Source organism: Lissotriton vulgaris, chromosome 4_1, assembly GCF_964263255.1.
Source record: "Lissotriton vulgaris chromosome 4_1, aLisVul1.2, whole genome shotgun sequence".
NCBI lineage: Eukaryota > Metazoa > Chordata > Amphibia > Caudata > Salamandridae > Lissotriton > Lissotriton vulgaris.
In genome coordinates, this window is record NC_141691.1 from 1,605,387,948 (window position 1) to 1,605,409,801 (window position 21,854).

The 21,854-nt window shown below is 47.7% G+C and overlaps 1 protein-coding gene across 1 annotated transcript in view; it reads right to left on the reverse strand.

Annotated features, from left to right (window-relative positions):
- TRAM1 (translocation associated membrane protein 1) overlaps positions 1 to 21,854 on the reverse strand; it is a 188,198-nt gene that overhangs the window by 132,489 nt on the left and 33,855 nt on the right. Inside the window, exon 2 of the mRNA XM_086965860.1 lies at positions 20,073 to 20,136. Coding sequence (XP_086821986.1) covers positions 20,073 to 20,136 — 64 coding nt within the window. The remainder of the gene's footprint in view (positions 1 to 20,072; positions 20,137 to 21,854) is intronic.

Sequence of the window (21,854 nt, forward strand, 5' to 3'; positions counted from 1 at the left end):
GTCATTTACAATGCTAATACTTTTAACTTTTGCAAATGGGACACCTATAACATTTGTAATGCAACGTGTTTTGTATTTACGTGACTTAGATGTATTGATATTACAAATAAAAATGGCTTTTAATTTTTTTAAATTAATACTGCAATAAAAGTGATTTTAATTTATAATGGCAATAGCTTAAACTTTTGTAAATAACTTTTGTGAATATTATGTTCAGTGTATTTTTTTGTGATAAAAATCCAAGAACAGAAGTGCAATATTAACATCTTTTTGTGACATTTGTAATAAAGCTAGAAACATTGAGAGAACATATTTGAACCTGTTGTTGAATGGTTACACAGATTGATGCTGTGGTGGCGACGAGTGATGCTTTGGCATTCAGTGATGCTGTAGTAGCGAATACTGATGTTGTGGTGCCCCTGAGTGATGCGGAGTGAGGACGATAGATATATAGAGTGAGGGCATAGATAGATCGAATGGGATATATAGAGTGAGGGGCGATAGATAGAGTGAGGGGCGATAGATAGAGTGAGGGGCGATAGATAGAGTGAGGGGCGATAGATAGAGTGAGGGGCGATAGATAGAGTGAGGGGCGATAGATAGAGTGAGGGGCGATAGATAGAGTGAGGGGCGATAGATAGAGTGAGGGGCGATAGAGTGAGAGCAATAGATAGAGTGAGGGCGACAGAGAGATAGAGTGTGGGGCTGTGTGTGGGTGCGTGTGTGGGTGTGGGGTGTGTGTGCGGGGGTGTGTGTGCGGGGGTGTGTGTGCGGGGGTGTGAGTGTGTGGAAGTGAGTGTGTGGAAGTGAGTGTGTGGAAGTGAGTGTGTGGAAGTGAGTGTGTGGAAGTGAGTGTGTGGAAGTGAGTGTGTGGAAGTGAGTGTGTGGAAGTGAGTGTGTGGAAGTGAGTGTGTGGAAGTGAGTGTGTGGAAGTGAGTGTGTGGAAGTGAGTGTGTGGAAGTGAGTGTGTGGAAGTGAGTGTGTGGGAAGTGAGTGTGTGGGGTGTGTCTATGTGGGGGGTTGTGTGTGGGGTTGTGTGTGGGGTTGTGTGTGTGGGGGTTGTGTGTGGGGTTGTGTGTGTGTGGGGTTGTGTGGGGTTGTGTGTGTGTGAGGTTGTGTGTGTGTGTGTGGGGTTGTGTGTGTGTGTGTGTCGGGGGGGTTGTGTGTGTGTGTGTGGGGGGGGGTTGTGTGTGTGTGTGTGGGGGGGGGTTGTGTGTGTGTGTGGGGGGGGGGGCTGTGTGTGTGTGTGTGTGGGGGGGTTGTGTGTGTGTGTGTGGGGGGGGTTGTGTGTGTGTGTGTGGGGGGGTTGTGTGTGTGTGTGGGGTTGTGTGTGTGTGGGGTTGTGTGTGTGTGTGTGGGGTTGTGTGTGTGTGTGGGGTTGTGTGTGTGTGTGGGGTTGTGTGTGTGTGTGGGGTTGTGTGTGTGTGGGGGGGGTTGTGTGTGTGGGGGGGGTTGTGTGTGTGGGGGGGGTTGTGTGTGTGGGGGGGGGGGGTTGTGTGTGTGGGGGGGGGGTTTGTGTGTGGGGGGGGTTGTGTGTGTGGGGGGGTTGTGTGTGTGTGGGGGGGTTGTGTGTGTGTGGGGGGGTTGTGTGTGTGTGGGGGGTTGTGTGTGTGTGGGGGGTTGTGTGTGTGTGGGGGGGGTTGTGTGTGTGTGTGGGGGGTTGTGTGTGTGTGGGGGGGGGGTTTGTGTGTGTGTGTGTGGGGGTTGTGTGTGTGGGGTTGTGTGTGTGGGGTTGTGTGTGTGTGGGGGGTTGTGGGGGGGGGGGTTGTGTGTGTGTGGGGGGGTTGTGTGTGTGTGGGGGGGTTGTGTGTGTGTGGGGGGGTTGTGTGTGTGTGGGGGGGGTTGTGTGTGTGGGGGGGGTTGTGTGTGTGGGGGGGGGTTGTGTGTGTGGGGGGGGTTGTGTTTGTGGGGGGGGTTGTGTTTGTGGGGGGGGTGTTTGTGGGGGGGTTGTGTGTGTGTGTGTGTGTGGTTGAATTATCATTTAACTTGCAACTAAGCAGCTTCTGTTCACAAGCTTGAAAGCAGCAGTTACATAAATCGGGAGCTGCAGCATGCCCATGGCTTGCCAGTGCATGTTGCAAATGAAACTAAGCATAATGTGTCCCGTCACACCTTCTTATTTCAGAATACAGCAGTGCACGATGTTACAATTGATGCTGCCGTCTGAAAAATCATCCATCTAACAAAGAATTTGTGACAATAGATAGGTATAAAAAACGTTCATAGATAGATTATTGATTTGAACAAAAGATACAAACTAAGTTATATGTTAGAACTACACAGCACTGTAATAAGACCGCTGGAGAGTCTTCTTGTCTGCTGTGTAGATGTTTTCAACCTGCAGGTCAAAGATGAAGGCAGTGGAGGAGCAAAAACGAGAGAGAAAGAATGGAAGAAGAAATGGCAGATGGAGTTCAAGTGTGTATGAGTGACAGAGTAGAGAGAGCGAGAGGAGAGAGATTAAAGAGGAGAGAGAGTCAATGAAGGGGATAGAAATAGAAAGAGAGAAAGGGGAGGAGAGAGAATATAGGGGGAAAAAGAGAGAATGAAGGAGAGAGAGAGAGAAAAAGAGATAGAAAATGAGAGGGGGCAAAGCTAAAACAATGCCAAACATTTTTTTCAGGGACATCATACGTAGCAAATAAAGAACCCAAACGCACACATTTGGGAACCCCGAATATTCCTAAATACTGCCATGTAAAATGCAGCTCTGCATGTCAGTGCCTAGTGACGGATCACGCGCCTGGAAAAGCTCACAGAGGGGGTGAATGGGCGCCACAGAGAGAAATTAAACGAAAGGACGTGAACAGATAACTCAGGCTTTTGATAGAGGGGGCAAAGCTAAAACAATGCGCCTATTGCCTGTCTTTGTGAGATAATCCGTCTGTTGTTCCTGTCTGTGAGATGCGCCCCCTGTTCCTGTCTGTGTGAGATGTGCCTCCTGTTCCTGTCTTGTGAGATGCGCCCCCTGTTCCTCTCTATGTGAGATGCGCCCTCTGTTGTTCCGGTCTGTGAGATGCGCCCCCTGTTGCTACTGTCTGTGTGAGAAGCATCCCCTGTTCCCGTCTGTGTGAGAAGCATCCTCTGTTCCTGTCTGTGTGAGATGCACCCCCTGTTCCTGTCTGTGTGAGACGCGCCCTCTGTTCCTGTCTGTGTGAGATGCGCCCTCTGTTCTACCTGTATGTGAGAAGCGCCCACTGTTGGTCCTGTCAAGTGTGAGAATGAGAGAGAAAAGAGAGAGCAAGAGGAACAAGAAGCAGAGAGCGAGGAGAGTGAAAAGAACAAGGTAGGCGCTGTCTACCACCGACAGATGATGCCATTTACGAGGCGTAAATGAGGATGTGAGTAACGAGGAGCAATGGTTTCACACCTGTAACTGTCCTGGTACGTGTATGACATGACATGACGTGTCCACACCAGCACACGCAGCGATGTAATCTCCTCTTTCAAGCACTTACGAAGAGCAAACAATGTAATGGTACAAGCAGCAGTCACTGAGCTCCGCCAGACAGAAGTACTGCAGCAAGCCTCTGACATCACACAGGTATGACTGGTGCCCGGCTAGCAAGAGAGAGCACCGGAGCTCTGGGGTCAGACGGCGCAGTGATTCACAAGCGCCCGGGGCATCCTGAGGTGTCCACACGGGATCAACAGACAAGTGTGTGTCATCGAAGCTGTTGGCTAAAGAAATCAGACACCCATACAATGTGGCCACATTCGACATGGGGCCACTTGGCAACTATGAACTGCACAGCAGTCACCAGTGTGGATTATGTACCCCTATTTTACAGAATGGGAGATATGGAAGAGGGGGCTGTTAAATACTTAGTTCTAGCGGTGCAAATCTCTGGGGCTGCAATAGGGATTTAGATATTGTTCAGTTAAAAAACACGAACAAAATGTAGGCGAACTTAGATGTTAATGGTGCAGCAGTTGCTATTCCAGCCTCAGAGTGCAAATGTTGTCGATTAGCAGACAAGTATATAGAAAGAGCAGTGAAGTGTGAAGCAGGGGACGCGAGAGCGGATCCCTTTCAAGTGAAGCTTTCGGCCGCTGGAGAAGTGTGAGCCTGGTGGGGAGAGGGGGGAGGGGATGGGGGGATGCCAGCGAGTGGGAGGGAACGGGCCAAGCGCGCGCTCATGGAGAATGTAGTACCGAACTGGAGACTTAAAAGGCACCAACAAAAAACAAGTCAAACATCATCCATTACTCTGTTAAATACCAACCCTAAACACTCCAAATAAAAAAATTAACCATGTGTACAGTATCCATCCACCAACTTTAGTGTCTTCCAGAGCTCATATTAACCGTTTTAGGTGTACTCTTTTTTCCTCTCCACCCCATACGGATGAAAGACAGAGTTGGCCCTGTAACGATTTGAAACATCATTGGGAGAAGTGCCCTGTGTTTACGACGGATGTTGACTCAGTGAGTCTACATCAGAGAGATGTGCCCAAATGCAGGTCCGCGCTAGCTGTGAGTGGCCCAAGAAGTACAAAATACATCTGCAATAGGGATAATAAACCTTTTAATACAAACTTTGTAGTTGTTAGTATGTGTCCCTACCAGGGGGGAGGGATGGCGGGCACAGATATTTTAAGGAAGAGGCAAATGTTTGTCAGCAATATAATAACCTAACGAGTGTGGATGGCTGCTGGCTGACAAAGCCACGTTATGGCAAAAAACAATACTTCTTTTGGCTGTTGAAGACTGCTGGGAAAGTTGCTGGCTTATAGACGATTGTGCATGGCTTCCGCAGTAGACGGCTGCTAAACTTCCTCTCCCCCTCCCTGAATATAATGAACTGCTGCTCTAATTGAATTGGCTGGGATGGGAGGAGAAAACTTTGAAATAGTAGTCCTAGTGTGAACGGGGCTGAATCAGTAAAAAAGAAAGCAATACTTATAAACTTGAAATATACACCGGCATTGCAAACTAATACACACGCATCACCCGAAAAAGTAATTTTGATGTGGGTAAAGGTATATATCTTCAAGAAATTAGCATTAACGGCACCTAAGCACTTCCGTGAATAAAGTTATTTGCTGTTGTGGCTTGATAAAACAGATGGGTAAGAAACACTGCCAGTGCCTAATGTGGCAGGCACCGACGTGACAGTCGTGGATTCTGCGCTGGATGTACGGAGAGAGAGGGGCAGAGGAGGAAACGTGGGAGGGAACACGGCCTGGGGGAAACTGGCTGGGAAGGGGGAGGAGAAATCCGAGTAAGGCTGTGGAACAGATGGCTGGGCAGAAATGCGAGTCACGGCCTGGCGGCCGTGACGTGTGAAGCAGTGGGCGGAGGAGCAAGCAAATGGTAAGGGGAGCAGGGGGATAAAAGCGCGTTCACGAGCACGTGCACTTCTACAAATCCGGATCGTAAAAAGTCAGCTTTGTGGTTTGGCTGCAATAGGTCTCTCTGCGAGCCCTAAAAAGTCTCAAATAGTAGTCAAAAAATGACCGAGGTATGTGCTCAATCCAGATATGCGCTTTTGGCGCGGAAAAAGAAAGAACTGATGTCAGCGGGCCTGGGTAGCGCCTAAGTACTCTCCGTGACGTCATCTCGGCGCCTACGACGCCAGTGACAGAGGCGGAGCCGCAGGACGCCACCTACTGGCGTGCAGAGGTACTGCTAAGCAGAAAAACTTTCGGGATCCAGTCTGACGCCTGGGGAGATTCTGAGGTAAGGAATCTATCACTAACTTATCTCTTTCAGATACAATGGACACAAAAGAAAACACAGTGAACAAACATTCTATTTTTATAGTCACATCCCACAAGTGTTCTGCACAAAAACACGCATTGAACAATCACAGTAACTAGATCCAGGATACTAGACACCCAAAATACACAAGTCCTCGTTTAATTTAAGACTTGGTGAACAAACTCACTGCTGGACCCTTCTCCAACACAGTGTCCAGGGAAACGAAAAAAGGAAAATAGTATTTTCTAGGTTTCTAGCCTTTGCAGAGCCACACACCCACTGTAGAAAATGAAGCACTGATCCTTTAACATGTTCTCCGTCTCAGTGACGGACGTATTCTTCAGACAATAGGTCATGACTGGAGCAGAAAGGAGAGACGCCTCTTGGTAACAGGTTAAAATCCCAAGGATATACTGAGAGGACTAAAACAGAAAATTTTTCAGTAGACTGACAGAATCTTCGCACCAGCTACGACCTCGATCTCATACACCAGTCCTCGCACCACACTACCACCAAGTAGGAAAGAGACAGCAGTTCTGAGGTGGGCACATTTGAATCCGTGTCAGAAAACATGCTCACACAGCATGCAGTGACCCTTGTCTAGAAGGGAAAACACTGTATCCTTCTGGTGACATTTCATGTAAAATGTATAAATTCTGAAAATATTTTTAGGTCGAGCATTTGAGACCTCTTCTATATACTTTAGTATATACTTTCATGTGTATGTACTTTGTGGGCTCTGGAGATCAGCCCTGGAACTTGTCTGCTTCCACTTAGGGACTTTTGGTTTTCGGTTCAACTGCCTCTATTTAACGGTCTTGATAGAAAACGACCAGCAAAGGTCAGTAAAATACCATAATCACTTTAGCATTCTCTAGATTCCAGTCCACAGAAATGGTCTTCCACAAGAACTCGTTGACAATTGTTTTTCAAATCTTGCATTTTCAGTGATATGACCACCGAAGGCCCTTATGTTATATTGAAAATAGAGCTTTGGACTACACCATTTCACGCTGAAAGGCAATATTTCTCTCCATGTGTTCCCATACCTGGCGTGTCACACAGTTTGTTGCTTACTTTCCCTCCAAGTTAAAGAACAGTAGATGTTTCAGCACCCAGGCTAATGTGCTGCATAGCTAAATACATATACGGTCAAAAAGTTAGACTGATTGCACTGCAAATCGCCCGTGATTCACTTAATGTGAGGATCACTGCTATCCCGTCATCCTCTTGCGAAGCCCTGCAATTCGCCATTAAGCTATCCCCTTCTAACAACTTCAGAGGGATTCTTGTATATAGACCACCTGGACCACGGTCAGACTATCACGAATTTAAGTTCAATCCTGGAATTTCTGGCACTGGAAGATTCTGTAACAGTTTTGGGCGATTTTAACTTCCACCTAGACAAAGCAGAGTATAGGGATACCTGATCCCTTATCTCGGACATGAAGACACTTGGTCTTCCCCTTCTGGTTAACTCTTCTACGCATGACGGCGGGCATACCTTGGATGGCATTTTCTCCAATCTGGAGGATATTCATATAAATCAAATCCTCCCTCTCACTTGGTCAGATCATTACTCCATCCTGGGTTCAATCGCCATCTACGAAACACCGACCCCTAAAGTGCTTACCACTTCCCGTCAACCGTTCAAATCCTGGAATGACAGACAGCTCTAGCCTGAAAATGCTACTTGGTAATTCCAACCCCATTTTTTCCACCGACCCCAACACCGCCACCAAGCAATTCCACGACTGGCTGGGCACTGCCGCTAATTCACTAGTTCCCATCAAACAGGTGACCAGAAATAGACTCGCCCCCCTCTGCACCTTGGTTCACTGAAGAACTAAGAACCCAGAAACAACTCTGCAGGAATAAGGAGAGGCACTGGCGGAAGGCCTATAGCGAAGATAATAAAATCCGCTATAAGGAGACGTTGCTCAAATATAAAAACATGATCAGTGAGGCGAAGAAGAAGTATTTTAGTGAACGGATAGAGCTAGCCAAAAACGAATAGTTTCTTACCTGTCGGTGTAGTTTTGCAGCTTGATGATCTTTCTGGATTCACTATGCTGTGCATATTCCGCGGTCTTGTGGTTGGGTCCGGATTCGTAGTCTTTTCTTTGTTTTTGTTTTTTTTTTCGTCGCCCAGGTGGGCGTCGGCGTCACCCCTTCCTGGGTGTATTTCCGGTGACGTCGGCATGCTTCCTGCGGAAGCTCCCACCCTTGGGCGCCATCTTCGGGTTCTTTTTTCCGTGTTTCTTTCGTTTCCGAAGTGATGGCAATGTTCTATGTAGGTGAAACTTCTTTTAACCGCTTTGTATAAAAGTCATTCATTTTTTTTGACCACCTCTTTCTCTCTCCAGCCTCATCTTTCTGGCGGAGGTGGGTGGGTTCGCTAGTGAATCCAGAAAGATCAAGCAGCTACAAAACTACACCGACAGGTAAGAAACTATTCGTTTTGCAGCGTGAATCTTTCTGGATTCACTATGCTGTGCATAGATTTTGTAGCGGTCTCTCATCTCTGTGGCGGCTGGGTAGAGGATGAGCTTTGGTTCTTGAATATGTGCTGGAGCACCTTTTGTCCAACTTGTGCTTCTTTGTTCATTTGAACATCAACGCAGTAGTGCTTCGCGAATGTGTGCACTGAAGCCCATGTTGCCGCCAGGCATATGTCTTGTATGGGTGTATTAGCCAGGAAGGCTATTGTCGCACCCTTTTTCCTAGTGGAGTGGGCACGTGGTCCCTCTGCTAGTTCTTGTCCTGCCCGCTTGTGGCAGAGTTGGATTGTTTGCGCGATCCATCGTGCAGTAGTGTTCTTTGTTACAGCCTTACCCAAGAAACTCTTGGCGAATGACACAAAGAACTGCTTTGTCTTCCTGTGTCCTTTTGTCCTCTCGATATAGTGCATGACCGCCCTTCTGGCGTCTAGGGTGTGAAGGGCTCGCTCTGCGCTATTTGTTGGTTTTTGGAAACAACTCGGAATCTGTATGGACTGGTTCATATGGAATCTGGACACCACCTTTGGCAAGAAGTGTGGGTCAGTCCTCATCACAACCCTGTCATTGTGTATTTGTATGTATGGTTCCTGCAGAGTTAGCGCCTGAAGCTCGCTCACGCGTCGTAGGGACGTTATTGCAACCAAGAAAGCGGTCTTCATGGTCGGCATCTCTAGTGAGGCCTTGTGGAACGGTTCAAGGGGCTCCTTCATGAGTTCCGTCAGGACTATGTTCAAGTTCCATGCCGGTGGTGGCAACTGCTTGGGTGGTGCGACCCTCTTCGCTCCTTCCAGGAATCTCTTCACAACCTGTGACTTGAAGAAGCTCCTGCCCATCTCACCCCTTGTATAGGCGACTATCGCTGCCAAGTGGACTCTTAAGGAGAACGAGCTGAGTTTTTTTTCTCCAGTAAGTGTGTGAGGTATTTTAGCACCGTGGAGTCCTTCTTCATTTTATTGTGAAGTCTTTCCTTCCTGCACCATATTGTGAATCTCTTCCACTTTGCCCCGTAGCACTTCCGTGTGCTGGGCCTTCGTGCCTCCCGAAGGACCCTGAGAGTGCTCTCAGGCAGTCTCAAGTGTGCGAATTCTATGTTCTCAGGAGCCACGCCACCAGGCTCAGGCTCTCTGGCTCTGGGTGCAGTACCTCTCCGTTGTGCATGGAGAGCAGGTCTTTTCTTCTGCCGAATCTGTGGGGTGGACTCTGTGCCATCTCCATGATCTGAAAGTACCATGTCTGTCTGGCCCACTGTGGCGCGACCAGTATCAGGGTCATGTTGCTCGCTCTGCACTTGCTCAGTACTCTGTGTATCAGTGGTATCGGGGGAAAAGCGTAAGCAAATGTCCCGGACCAATCTATCCATAGGGCATTCCCAAGGGACCCTTCTTCGGGTTGTCTGGATGCGAAGCTTCGGCATTTGGCATTCTTGCGTGTTGCAAACAGGTCCACTGATGGCGTTCCCCACTTGTTGAACAACCACATCGTCTCCTGGGCATTGAGCTCCCACTCGTGGGATGTCGAGGTCTGTCTGCTCAGCCAGTCTGCCTGAATGTTCTCCTTCCCTGGTAGGTGTATGGCCAGTAGGTCTATCCTGAGGGGGATGGCCCATCTCCATATCTCCTGCGCCAGTGTTGAAAGCGTTGTTGACTGTGTTCCACCCTGCTTGTTGATGTAGAACATCGCTGTGGTGTCTGTCTGCAGCAACACCCTCTGCTTGTACAGTCTTGTTTGGAAGGCTTTCAATGCAAGGAAGATGGTTTTCAATTCCAGATAATTGATGTGCTTCTACGCTTCTGCTGGTGTCCACAGACCCCTGACTTTGAGCTCTTCCATGTGAGCGCCCCATCCCATCAGGGATGCGTCTGTGGTGATGGTCACTGTTGGTGTTGGGGGTGTAAGAGGCTTTCCCTTTGCTATGTTCTCCATGGTCCACTATGTCATTTCCTTCTGCACTGCGTGCGTCACAACCACTAGATCCTTCCAACTCCCTGAAGCTTGTGACCATTGTTCCTGGAGCCACTCTTGGATGGGTCTCATGTGCAGTCGTACGTTTGGTACCAGGTGGATGCATGATGCCATCATCCCCAAGATCTTGCTCGCAGTCCTCACTGTCCGAGCTTGTCCCTTCCGGTAGAGGCGAGCTTCCCTCACCAGGGCCCCTGCTCTCTTGTTGCTGGGGAACACTCTGCCCTGCAAGGTGTTGATCTGTGCCCCCAAGAAGATCTTCACTTGTTCCGGCTCCATTGATGATTTTTTCCAATGGATGGAAAACCCCAGGTTTATCCGCGTTCTCGTCACTGTATGTGCGTCCTTCTTGCATTTCTGGTACAAGCCTGCTTTCACTAGCCAGTCGTCCAGGTAAGGATATACGTGTATCCCCCCTCCTTCGTAGGTGCGCTGCGACTGCCGCGAGGCACTTCGTGAAGACCCTCGGTGCTGATTTTAGACCGAAGGCTAGTGTTGTGAATTGGTAGTGGCTGTCTCTGACCGTGAACCTGAGCATATGTTTGTGCGTTACGTTCATTGGTATGTGCAGGTAGGCGTCCTTGAGGTCTATTGTGACCATGAAGTCCCCAATCTGCAACTGCGGTAGCACCTCCTGCAGGGAGGTCATTTTGAATTTTTGTGTTCTTATGAATGTGTTCAGGAACCTGGAGGTCCAGAATGGGTCTCATTGTCTCGTCGACCTTTGGCACGAGGAAATACGTTGAGTATATTCCCTGGTTTCTTTCTTTGAAGGGAACCCGTTCTATGGCCTCCTTTTGAAGGAGCTCTCTCGCTTCTTCCTGAAGCCGCTGCAGCTGATCGTTTGTTAGTTTCTTTCGCTTTGGTCTCCTGCTTGTTGGTCTCCCTTCCAATTCTAAGCAGTACCCGTATTGGATGATGTTTAGAATCCATTTGTCTGATGTGATCTCTCTCCATTCCTGGAGATAGAGTCTTAATTTTCCACCCACCGGTGTTACGTGGTGGTAGTTGTCCATTGTGTCCTGACCCCTTTGTACGTGCTGCCCCCTGGGAACCTTTCTGTTGGCGGGTACACGGGTGTCTCTAAGTCATTTAGAGGCGGGCTGCTGGCCCCCTCTTTTATGCTGTCCTCGTCCATTTCCTCTCCCTCAAAAGGACTGGCCCCTTGACCGGTACTGCCAGGACTGCTTCTGTTGACTCTGTTGCGCCTGCGAGTCAGCCTGGTGTGTCTGTTGGAAAGCCTGGTGTGAAGTACCTGGCTGGTTTCCACCTCTTCCGCCGGGCCTCCGTGACTGGGTTCCCCTTTTGCTGCCTCTGAACTGCAAGGCTCCCATGGATCGCGCAGTTTCATTGTCTTTCTTTAGTTGACTGAGTTTGTCGTCAACTGTTGCTCCGAATAGCGTCTCGCCGTTGAACGGAGTGTTCAAGATGCTGTGTTGCACTTCAGGCTTAAAGCCCGAGATTCTGAGCCATGCGTGTCTTCTTTCCGTGACACTCATCATCATGAGCCTGCTGGAGGTGTTTGCACCATCCAGGGCCGTCTTGAGACAACAATTTGCCGCATTCTTCCCGTCTTCCACCAGTTTCTCGGCCTTCTGCCTGGCCTCCTGGGGTAGGTCTTTCACCAGTTTCCCTAGCTCCTCCATGATCTGGTACATGTGCCTGTTTATGAGGGCATTGGAATTAGCCATGCGCCATTGGGTCGCGGCATTCCGTTCGATCCTTCTGCCCACTAAGTCCATTCTTTTGCTCTCCTTATCAGGGGGAGGTCCAGAAGTGGTGGCCACGTTAGCCCTCTTCCTTGCTGTGGCTGTGATGATCGAGTCAGCTGAGACCACGTCTTGAATGTAGGCTGGGTCCTTTGATGAATGTTTGTACTTTTTTTCGGTTCTGGGAGTGACTGCCTTGCATGTTGTGGGCTCCCTGAATGCTTCCATCCCCTGCGCCAAGACGCTGTCGATTTTAGGTATAAACTGGCTCCTTGTTTGCGTGGGGAGTAATGTCTCGAGGAGAAAGTCCGCTTTCTGCTTCTCCTTGTCGAGTTTGAGCTTGAAGGCTGTTGCCGCCGACCTTATCACCGAGTTGTAAGCTCCGATGTCGTCTGGCGGCGATGGCCTCGAGGGGTATGTGTCGACCGCCTCTTCTGGGCTTTCGGTGTCGACATCCAAGTAATCCTCCTGTCAGAGGTGGCAGACTCTGCGTCCAACCTGCTGTCCTCTTCCTCCTCATAGCTGTAAGCCTCGTAGGGATTTTCGTCCTCTTCCTGGTCGTCGACCATTTCGGTGCCAGGCTCATGTTCCTCGACCTGTTCCTCTTCCTCCTCGACCATTTCCTGCATGGGTGGCTTGGTCTTGTGGGGAATCGTGAAGGCTCTCATCTTGGCGTCGAAATCCTTTTTCCGCTGCAAGATGTTCTCCATTTCGGCTTCTAGTCGCCGTTTTTTTATTTTCCATCTCGGCCGCGTTGTCCGCCCCGGATTGTTCGGCCACTCTCTTCGGCGCCTGGCTCGACTGCGAGAGTTTCGGCGTCGAGGACTTGGACGTCGAACTGGGTTTCGGGTCCCTGAACGGCGTCGAGGCTTTAGGGTCTTTCTCCCTAGACGTCGATCAGTCCTTCTCGGGGACGATCTTCGACGACTTCTGCTGCTCAACAGCTCTCGGCGCCAGGGACTCCTTCTCAGAAGGATCCGCTGGGCCTGTGGGTAGCCGCGGACTCCTTCTCAGAGGATCCGCTGGGCCTGTGGGTAGCCGCGGACGCCAGGTGTCTCTGCGTCGGCGCTTTCGGGGTCTTGCCCTCGTTTTTTCGAGACTCTGAGTCTCTCGTGCTCTTGGGGAATGACGAGTCTCCTACCTTATCAGATGTCTTCGTGTAATCGGTCTCAACGACCGTGTAGCTGTTGTCTTCGGCGGCAGCGTTGTCCTCTTCCTACGAGGACATCCCCAGCTCGTACAGCGATGGCGTCGGGGCTTTTCCTTGGAGGGTGGCGTGCGCTACTTTCTGGCTCTTCCTCACACGAAGGGTCTTCGGGGAGAAGACGGAGCAGGCATTGCAGTCCTCGCTTCTGTGTTCTACCGGTAAACAAAGGATGCAAACCGGGTGTTGGTCTTTCTGCGCTAACTTGTGGTGGCAGTTAGGGCAGAACTTGAACGGCGTGTTGTCCATCATCGAGTGTTTAGGCCTCCCTGGCCGCGCGAACGTCGACGATCGTCGAAGTCATCGATGATTTCTCCTTTTCGCCGGGCAGTGTTCGGCGAAGTCTTTCGTAGTCTTATTCTCTCGATATCTTCTCGAATTTCAATCTTTTCCTAGTACTTTCTCCAAAAATGTCTGGAGCCCACCGGGAACGATCCAGACCCGACCGCGGAAAAAAGAATCTGAAGATGGCGCCCAAGGGTGGGAGCTTCCGCAGGAAGCATGCCGATGTCACCGGAAATACACCCAGGAAGGGGTGACGCCGACGCCCACCTGGGCGACGAAAAAAACAAACAAAAAAAAACAAAGAAAAGACTACGAATCCGGACCCAACCACAAGACCGCGGAATATGCACAGCATAGTGAATCCAGAAAGATTCACGCTGCAAAACTCCTCTAAAGAACTTTATGATACCACCAAGCAGCTAGCAGGTTACTCCCCTGATCTGAACCCACCCCCCTCAATTTCTCTGTGATGCCCTGGCTACCTTCTTTTTTACGAAGGTTAATGACATCTTCTCGGCTTTCTCAAATAATACCAATACCCCCTCCAGTACACACACTTTGACTCACTCTGCACCCAAGTTTACTCATTTCAAAGACATTACCAACGCTCAAACTGCGGAAATCATCACCACGATTAAAACAGGCTCTGCACTTGACCCATGTCCTTTTAAAATTCTACCACCAATCATTGACGTTCTTATACCTGCCATCACTCAAATCTGCAATACCATGTTTAGATCAGGAATCTATCCAGACGCCCTCAAAAAAACTCTCCTTAAACCTTTATTAAAGAAGCCACATCTCGATAAGGATGAACTGAAAAACTACCGGCCAATAGCAAGCCTCCCATTCCTGGCCAAAGTCGCCGAAAAAGCAATGAATTTACAACTATCTGCTTTCATAGAGGAACACCATCTACTCGATAATACTCAATTTGGGTTCCGTCGGTTTCACGGTACCAAGACCGCGCTGATCAAAGCTGCAGATGATATTAGATCCATCCGAGATCATGGCGGAACAGCTGCATTAATACTGCTAGATTTATCTGCTGCTTTCGACACGGTCGATCACTCGATTTTGGTCGACCGTGTCTAAAACATGGGCATTCAACATACAGCTAAAGAACTTCTGGCATCTTTTCTGTCTGAAAGAACTCAGGCTGTTACACTGGGTTCGTTCCAATCGTCCAACCTGTCTCTGCCATGCGGGGTTCCACAAGGCTCATCCCTAAGTCCGACACTCTTTAATATCTACGTGTCGGACCTAGCTAACATCATTCGAGCACACGGGATGAGCCTTACTTCCTATGCGGATGACACGCAGTTGGTCCTGGCCATCAAAAACAACAGCGATAGGCTGGCAGAGAGCTTTAAAGATGGTATGTTGGCAATTGGGGACTGGATGGCTTCCAACTGTTTAAAACTTAATTTCGATAAGACGGAAGTCATCATATTCGGACAACTCACCCCAGGTTGGTCTTCCGTATGGTGGCCCATGGCCTTCGGAACCCTGCCTAAACCCGCAATCAAGGTGAGGAACTTGGGCGTGGTCTTTGACGACCATCTAAACTTTCTCGCATGCCAACTAAATCGCATCCTCAGCCTTCCATCAACTACGCCTAATAAAGAAAATCATCCCCTTCCTCCCTGAAACCGCCGGGAAAACCTTGGTGACCTCTCTAGTGTTGTCCACTCTGGACTACTGTAACGCTCTTTTTGCAAATGCCCAGGTAAGGGTCATCAAAAAAATTCAAACCGTCCAAAACTCAGCAGCTAGACTTTTGGCAAGAATTCCCAAACACAAGTCCGCGACTGACACCATCAGAAACTTACATTGGCTTCCCATCAGAAGCAGGATTAAGTTTAAAACTCTCTGCATTGTATACAAGTCTCTGCATAATCAAGGACCCTCCTTTCTCAAAGAACAACTGATTCCCTACCGTCCATCTAGATCTCTTTGTTCCTCCACTCTAAATGATCTAGTGGTTCCCCGCACTAAAACTGTTTCCTGGGGTGATCGGAGGTTCCGGGTCTCGGCTCCGAAACTATGGAACACCTTACCCCAGTCAATAAAAACCAGCCCCTCACTCTGGTCCTTCCGCAAACAGCTAAAGACTTGGCTGTTAGATCAGTAACATCAGATCATACTCTTGCAGTAGGAGAATTATTCGCAGATATCTTAGCGCCGAGACGCCCACGGGCATTTGTTCGCGATTAATTAAATGTCATAAATAAATAAATAAATAAATGCTTGTTTTCAGTTGTCAGCCACATTACATTTCTTGCTGCATTGCAGGTGCAAAGGAACACACGTTTCACGTGACATGTGGTATCCTCTCCCCAACTGTTCTATAAAGCTTGCTTCACTCCAGCTTAGCACCGGTGCTGCATTCTGCGGCAGAGTGGAGTTATGAATACTTAATATAATGTAAGGTTACTTCAGTATCCATTTAAAGCCTGCAGCTTAGTACACTCCTTCAAGCCAGTAACCACTCCTTCCAGACCATTGATTAGAGTGTGACAAAACACTTTTTCCAAACCAAAAAGGAACTTCATAGTACACAGAGCATCCACAGCCTTTACAATTTCTTTGCAACTTCCTGAGCTTAAATGTGATACACTTTATTCTCAACACAACCTCTGTACGCTGCGCCTTCCTCAGCGGGACATCTGCCCAACGCTGAACATTGCATCAGTGGGCACAGTTTATCCACCTGGCACCTTTCTCAGTCTGTCTGCCCGTCACCCCGGTGGTGAAAAGCTTCTTCCTTAAACCCAGTCTCTCCCTGCTGTCCATTTGTCTGTCAGGCTATTTCCTCCCCACATGATCCTTCTTCCCTCCAGGGACTAGCGAGATGACGGCAGTGACCAGCATGCTTTCATTTACTCCTTATGCCTCTCGAACCCAGTGTTCTTTTAGATCCAGTCACCAGTGTTACATTTGCAGTTAAGGCAGATGCAGCTGGAGATCCCCAAAGGCAGCCCAGTACATACACTGGAATATTTATCACCACCTAGAAAAGCACCAAAGATGGATGGTCTGATATGAGAGTCAGAGTCCCACCAGGAACATTATGCAATCAGCTCAGTCACTGAGTGACAAACACACGAGGAGCCACATTTTATCACAAACAGACCCATGACCAAAGAAGACATCAGGACAAGGAAGGGGCCAAGTGACAAACCAAATGAAACAAAAAGACAAGTACACTGTGAAATGTGACAATTAATGAGGCTAAAATAAAAGCCTTTAGAGGCTTTACCTGGAATGGGTACTTGTCATTGGCTGTTTCGATCACTTTTACTAGTTCTAACTTTTTACCTACTAATGTTTAATATGGCTGGCAAGTTGCAAGCACAGAGAGATTAAGCATGGTCCCGGCTCTGTATCCTTAAGGGAATCTAAACGTTCCCTTAGAAAAGCAAGATTTTCTTTATTCACATGAAGCAACAGGTTAATAACCCCTTATTCCACTGTGAAGTAGTGTGGCTTTATTTACAAAATGACCATGGCTTTGATAGAAAACGATATCCTCGTTCCCTTGAATGACTATACAGCACATCACGTTTGCCCTGCATTACTTTTTTTATATTGAAACATGACTTGTTGTAGACCCGCCTCAAATTAGGGCAGGTAAATCCAAAAGTAAAGAAATTCAGGCAGCTCAAAGATATACCTAGAACTGTAGCCTTAGTGATGTGCAAGAGATCTATGTAGAGCACAGGCCATATGCTCCCTTCATGCTGCTTGTATTTTTCTCTTCTAACCAGAATATAGTTAAGCTATGGGCACAGGAGAGTACTTGAGAAACGATTCTACTTTATAAAATGGACCATGGGCTGCGTTGACTTGTAATGAGGAACCCTTGGCCTCTTGACTGGTTTTAAACGAGTTACATCCAAACCACAGCCCCAAACACAAAGGAAGTAGTTTCAATTGCTTAATACAACAAGAGGGATGCATAGCAGTATAATATGTTTGTCAGAGAGAATGTAACCACTTTTCAGTCCAAGTACAGCAAGGAGGAAATATCTTTATAAACCATTCCTGATACAGAATTTTCAGTCATTAGTTTCACTCCGTGGGTGTTTTCGGACATGAGATGACGGTCTTAAAAATGATCACTGACCATCCTAATCTGTGTACCACCTCTGATACCCACCCAGTATGGTCTGGAACTCCAGAAAGCTATGTTGTTTGAAATCTTTAGCTATTATTACAACTATTCCCAACCTCTGTTTCAGAATAATGAGACCTCGTGATTACTTGTTTGCATGACTTCTGCCAAGTAAAATGTGGGGCAAATCAGCTCATGGAAATATGAAGTTTCAACTGGTCACCTCCCTCTCCCTCCACTAGGCCCGAATCTCAGAAGGGCGCAGCACTGCCCACCTGGTAAAGACTGTTGCCAGGAGCACCTGTGTTTACCAGGTGCACAATATCCATACAGAATTCTGCGCAACACGTAATGAGCCCTCACGTTTATGCAGCATTCTAGCGTAGACTTATTTAAAAAACAGTTTGCTTCAATCTTATTTATTTTAGGTTTAGTTTTCAATCAAAAAACATTTTATGACACTGGAGAACAAGTGATGGCTTCTCCAAGAAGAAGGTCTTAGGGTTGCTCAGTGTTGACAGAAACCCTATACTAGATTACGTGCACAGGCATAGTTCCGTGGTTTGGCTAACTGTAACATGATCTTTCAGTCTTCCAGCCCTGTCAAGTGCCACGCATCAGGCATTAGACCAACGCATTTCAGTGTGGTAGTCCGCATCACTGTACTGAAATGCAATATCCCACCTTATGTTATGTTATGTTATGTTATAGCATTTATTGAGCGCACTGTTACCCGTAGGCGTCCTGGCGCTATGTGAAACTTCCTGAGGAATGAAAACTCGTGTCAAGCTAGTCCGCAAACAGCCACGTTTTAAAGGCTTTTCCAAAAGCCAAAAGGTTCGACATACCTCTTAGATACAGAGGAAGCGGATTCCAGGCTCTAGCTGCATTAACTACAAAGCTTTTACCACCCCATGTGGCTTTTTTTTTTTTGTTTTGTTTTTTACACAAAAGGCACATGAACCATCTGTCAATCACCAGGGCTGCTTTAATACACCAGCTACAGCTACAGTGGCTGGTGGTGCTCCTGGCAGGCTTGGGGGTCTGGCTCAGCTGCTAGAGTTCAGCCTGCACTGTGCTACAATGTAACAGTCCGAGCTTTAGAGTCGTTTCTGAGTCAATAGGCGGGCCGCTGCAGAATTTCTTCTAAAGTTTGGGTTTCTAATGAAAAATGCAGCTCAGGGGTAGATCTGAAGCATCACGAATGGGGAGGGCCAGAAGTAGCCTTCCCCGCAGTACCATTGGCAGCAAAGCAGCAAGACCATTGAAGCTTCCGGTTGCGATTGTCTCGCTCCAGAACTGAGAGCCAGAGGGGGTCTGATGATACAGCTGCAGCTCGTGGAGTGAGTCCCTCCACTGCATAGGAGGTGAGACGGGAGAAGGCCCAGACGGTGGCAAATAGGGCTGCGGGCCAATTTCATTGCACCAATTGCGGAGATTGGCTGAGCCGCTCACCGACCCCTGCCTCGGGGTGCCTGGACTGGAGCCGATGCTGCTGCCCCGACAGTGAGGGGGAGGGGAGCTCCGGGGCAAAGCAACTGGGCCGTGCAGCAGTAAGCATAAGATGGCGGCCACACAATGCTAGGCCTCGGGACAGATAACCTCCTGGGCCTGCGAAATCAAGAGTGAGAAATGCAATGCAGCTTGCCCCTCCATTGTATCAGCATCCAATCCTGGCAATTTCCACCACAGACCACCTGGCTCAGTGCTGCTGGCAGCACACACTGGTCCGGTGCCTGGCAATGAATATGGCATTGGCAGCACCGCTCGTCCACAGCCGGTACACCGCCACTAAAGGACCTGGCTAAAACTGTGCAGTGTGCACAGGGCTGAGCCACAGTTACCACGCTGCAACCCAATGAGGCCACCAAATAGCCCGCTAACAGTCATGGCGTGAACTCGCTCGCTGGCCTTCAGCCTCTGAAAGAAGTGTGCCCTCAGAACACCGTATCTAGATGCACTTGCTAATTGTAATGGATGCTATAAAATTGGGTTCATCCTGAGCAGCCTGCTGTGTCCTTTTAGTTTGATAACTTTGCAGTCATGCAGTCTCTCTCTGCTCAGTTTGAACAATGATGCGTTAACGCACTTTAGTATAGTGCAACTGAGTCGATGGGTAGGGCGCGCCTGTGCGAGTCGACTAGTGCTGCATGCACTTCGCCTGGTTATAGCGCCGCGATCGGCGCCACACGTCAGATGAAATAACGATCTCTCCAGCACCAGGCCATACCGTCCAGCTTAACAGTACCATCAGACATCAAGGGCACTGGATCAGTGTCCTTAAATTTCTGGTGCATTCAGCAGTTTTAAGATCTTCTTAAGAGTTTCTCGTAGTAGGTTTAATTTCTGATATTTACATGTTTCCCTCGTCTTCATTGCTTGATTTTGCTCACAAGAACGCGTCACTCAGTCATTAAAATGCCACTCATAATTTCACTGAAAATAGCACACAGTCTGAAACCTTGCCAGCTATGCTTCCAGCCATTACATGTAATAAAATATGTTGGGATGCAAGATAAGAAAATAAAGGCAACATTTTTTTTGCAACTTCAGTCTAACATTTTGTGTAAAAGCAAAATCAGAGTACTTGCCTGTGATAGGGATGGTAACATTGTACTGAAGAGTAACAAAAAGGACAGCTGCTTTAGCTGAAATCTGAAAAGAAAATGGCAAAGTTATTAACCAAATTAATGTGTTTATTTAAAAACATAAAACTTTGCAGCCAAATAACCATGTCAAAACATCTGCCTCTTCCACAAGAACACAAAAAAGTGATGAATGGAAAGCTTAAATTAATATCAGCCACTGGTAATTACTCTGGGCAGCATCCCAGCCCATCTCTATTTTGCACACCATACCACCTCAGTTTGAACCGAGCCATATGCAAATTCAGCAAGAACTGACAGGCAAGGTCCTCCATGAACCTAACACACAAGCAACCAAGGACCAGTTTCCTCCTTATTAGGGATCATCAGCCTGGTACATATTGGCTCCAGAGGCACAGTAGTGTAAGTGTGAAACTGGTGTGTAAAGGAAGAAGTATGGTGAAAAATGAACTCGCCTTATGGGACTATTTTCACGAGGTACTGCCTGACATATTGCATTAGGAAAGTTTGGTAATCAAATTCATTTGTGTAGCTCTTCTCCAAGTTTCCTGCTATTTAATTTGACAATTATAACGAATGCACCATTCTTCCCACAAGTTGTGGGGAGACCTCAAATGGAGTGGGAACTCTGGTATCCTGTATTTCTTGCATGATTTCTTCACAAGGGGGTTTAATGCGCTCTTCAAAGGAAACCGTCTTCATTAGAGCACTTTCTAGGGTTGGTTTGAAGGAGTGTAAAAATCTACCGCCTTTTGAGAATGCTGGAAACATTGATGACATTGAATGGGCTTCTAAGGAAACTGAAAATGAGATCTGGGAAGAAATCCAATTACAGTGAAAAGGTTCAAATTGTACTCCGGTTCACAAAGGGACTAGGAGTCTATCGAGGAGTAGGCTCCAGCCCTACGGGTCTGGCATTGTGAAGTGAATTTGAAACTATTACTTGTGACAAACATTTATGGGAGCAAGTCATGATGAAAAATAAAAATAAAAACAAGTGCCAGAAAGAATTTGGGAGGGTACAGAGATGATGCCGAATACTACTATAAACAATGCCATGGGCATTAAACAATTGGAAAAATGTGTGCATGAATTTGAGGTCAAGGTAGTACAAACATGAATGATTTTAGGAAAAATTAAACATCATCTGGCTTCAGAGTTGGGAATGATCCATGTCATTAAGAGCAAGGGTTAAAGAGCGAGAAAAGGTAATTGAGTTATGTTAGACATGTGGTAGCTTCTACCATTTTGGGAACTTAAGAGTTTTGAGAGATTGATAAGATTTGGGTCTACATTCTGGGAATCTATGAATTTACCCACACCACTTTCACAACCTCGAATTCTCCTTCATGGAGTATCTGACATTCCCAAGCTGACCCACCATGCTCGTCGCTGGCTTGTCACTGCCCTTACTGTTGCCAAAATCTGTATTTTACGGCATTGGTATTCTGCAAAATTGCAGTTACATGAGGAATGGCTCACAGAGATGTGCAAGTCTGCGTTTTATGAAAGGGTCATTTCAACCTAATGGAGAGAGGAGATATTTTTCTTGGTATAGGATCCCCCTTTTTCACAGGATTCCCCGCCCCCATAATTTGCATTAATTCACATAGATTTTGAAGTCTTCCGCATCACTATTATTGCGCCATCTTTCTCCACCCACCTGTATTATTAAACTTGTACTCAGCCAAACCGGTTTATCTTCCCTGTTTTGAAGTGGAGTCTTTTCTCTCTCATACTATCCTACATACATACATTACTCTCCTT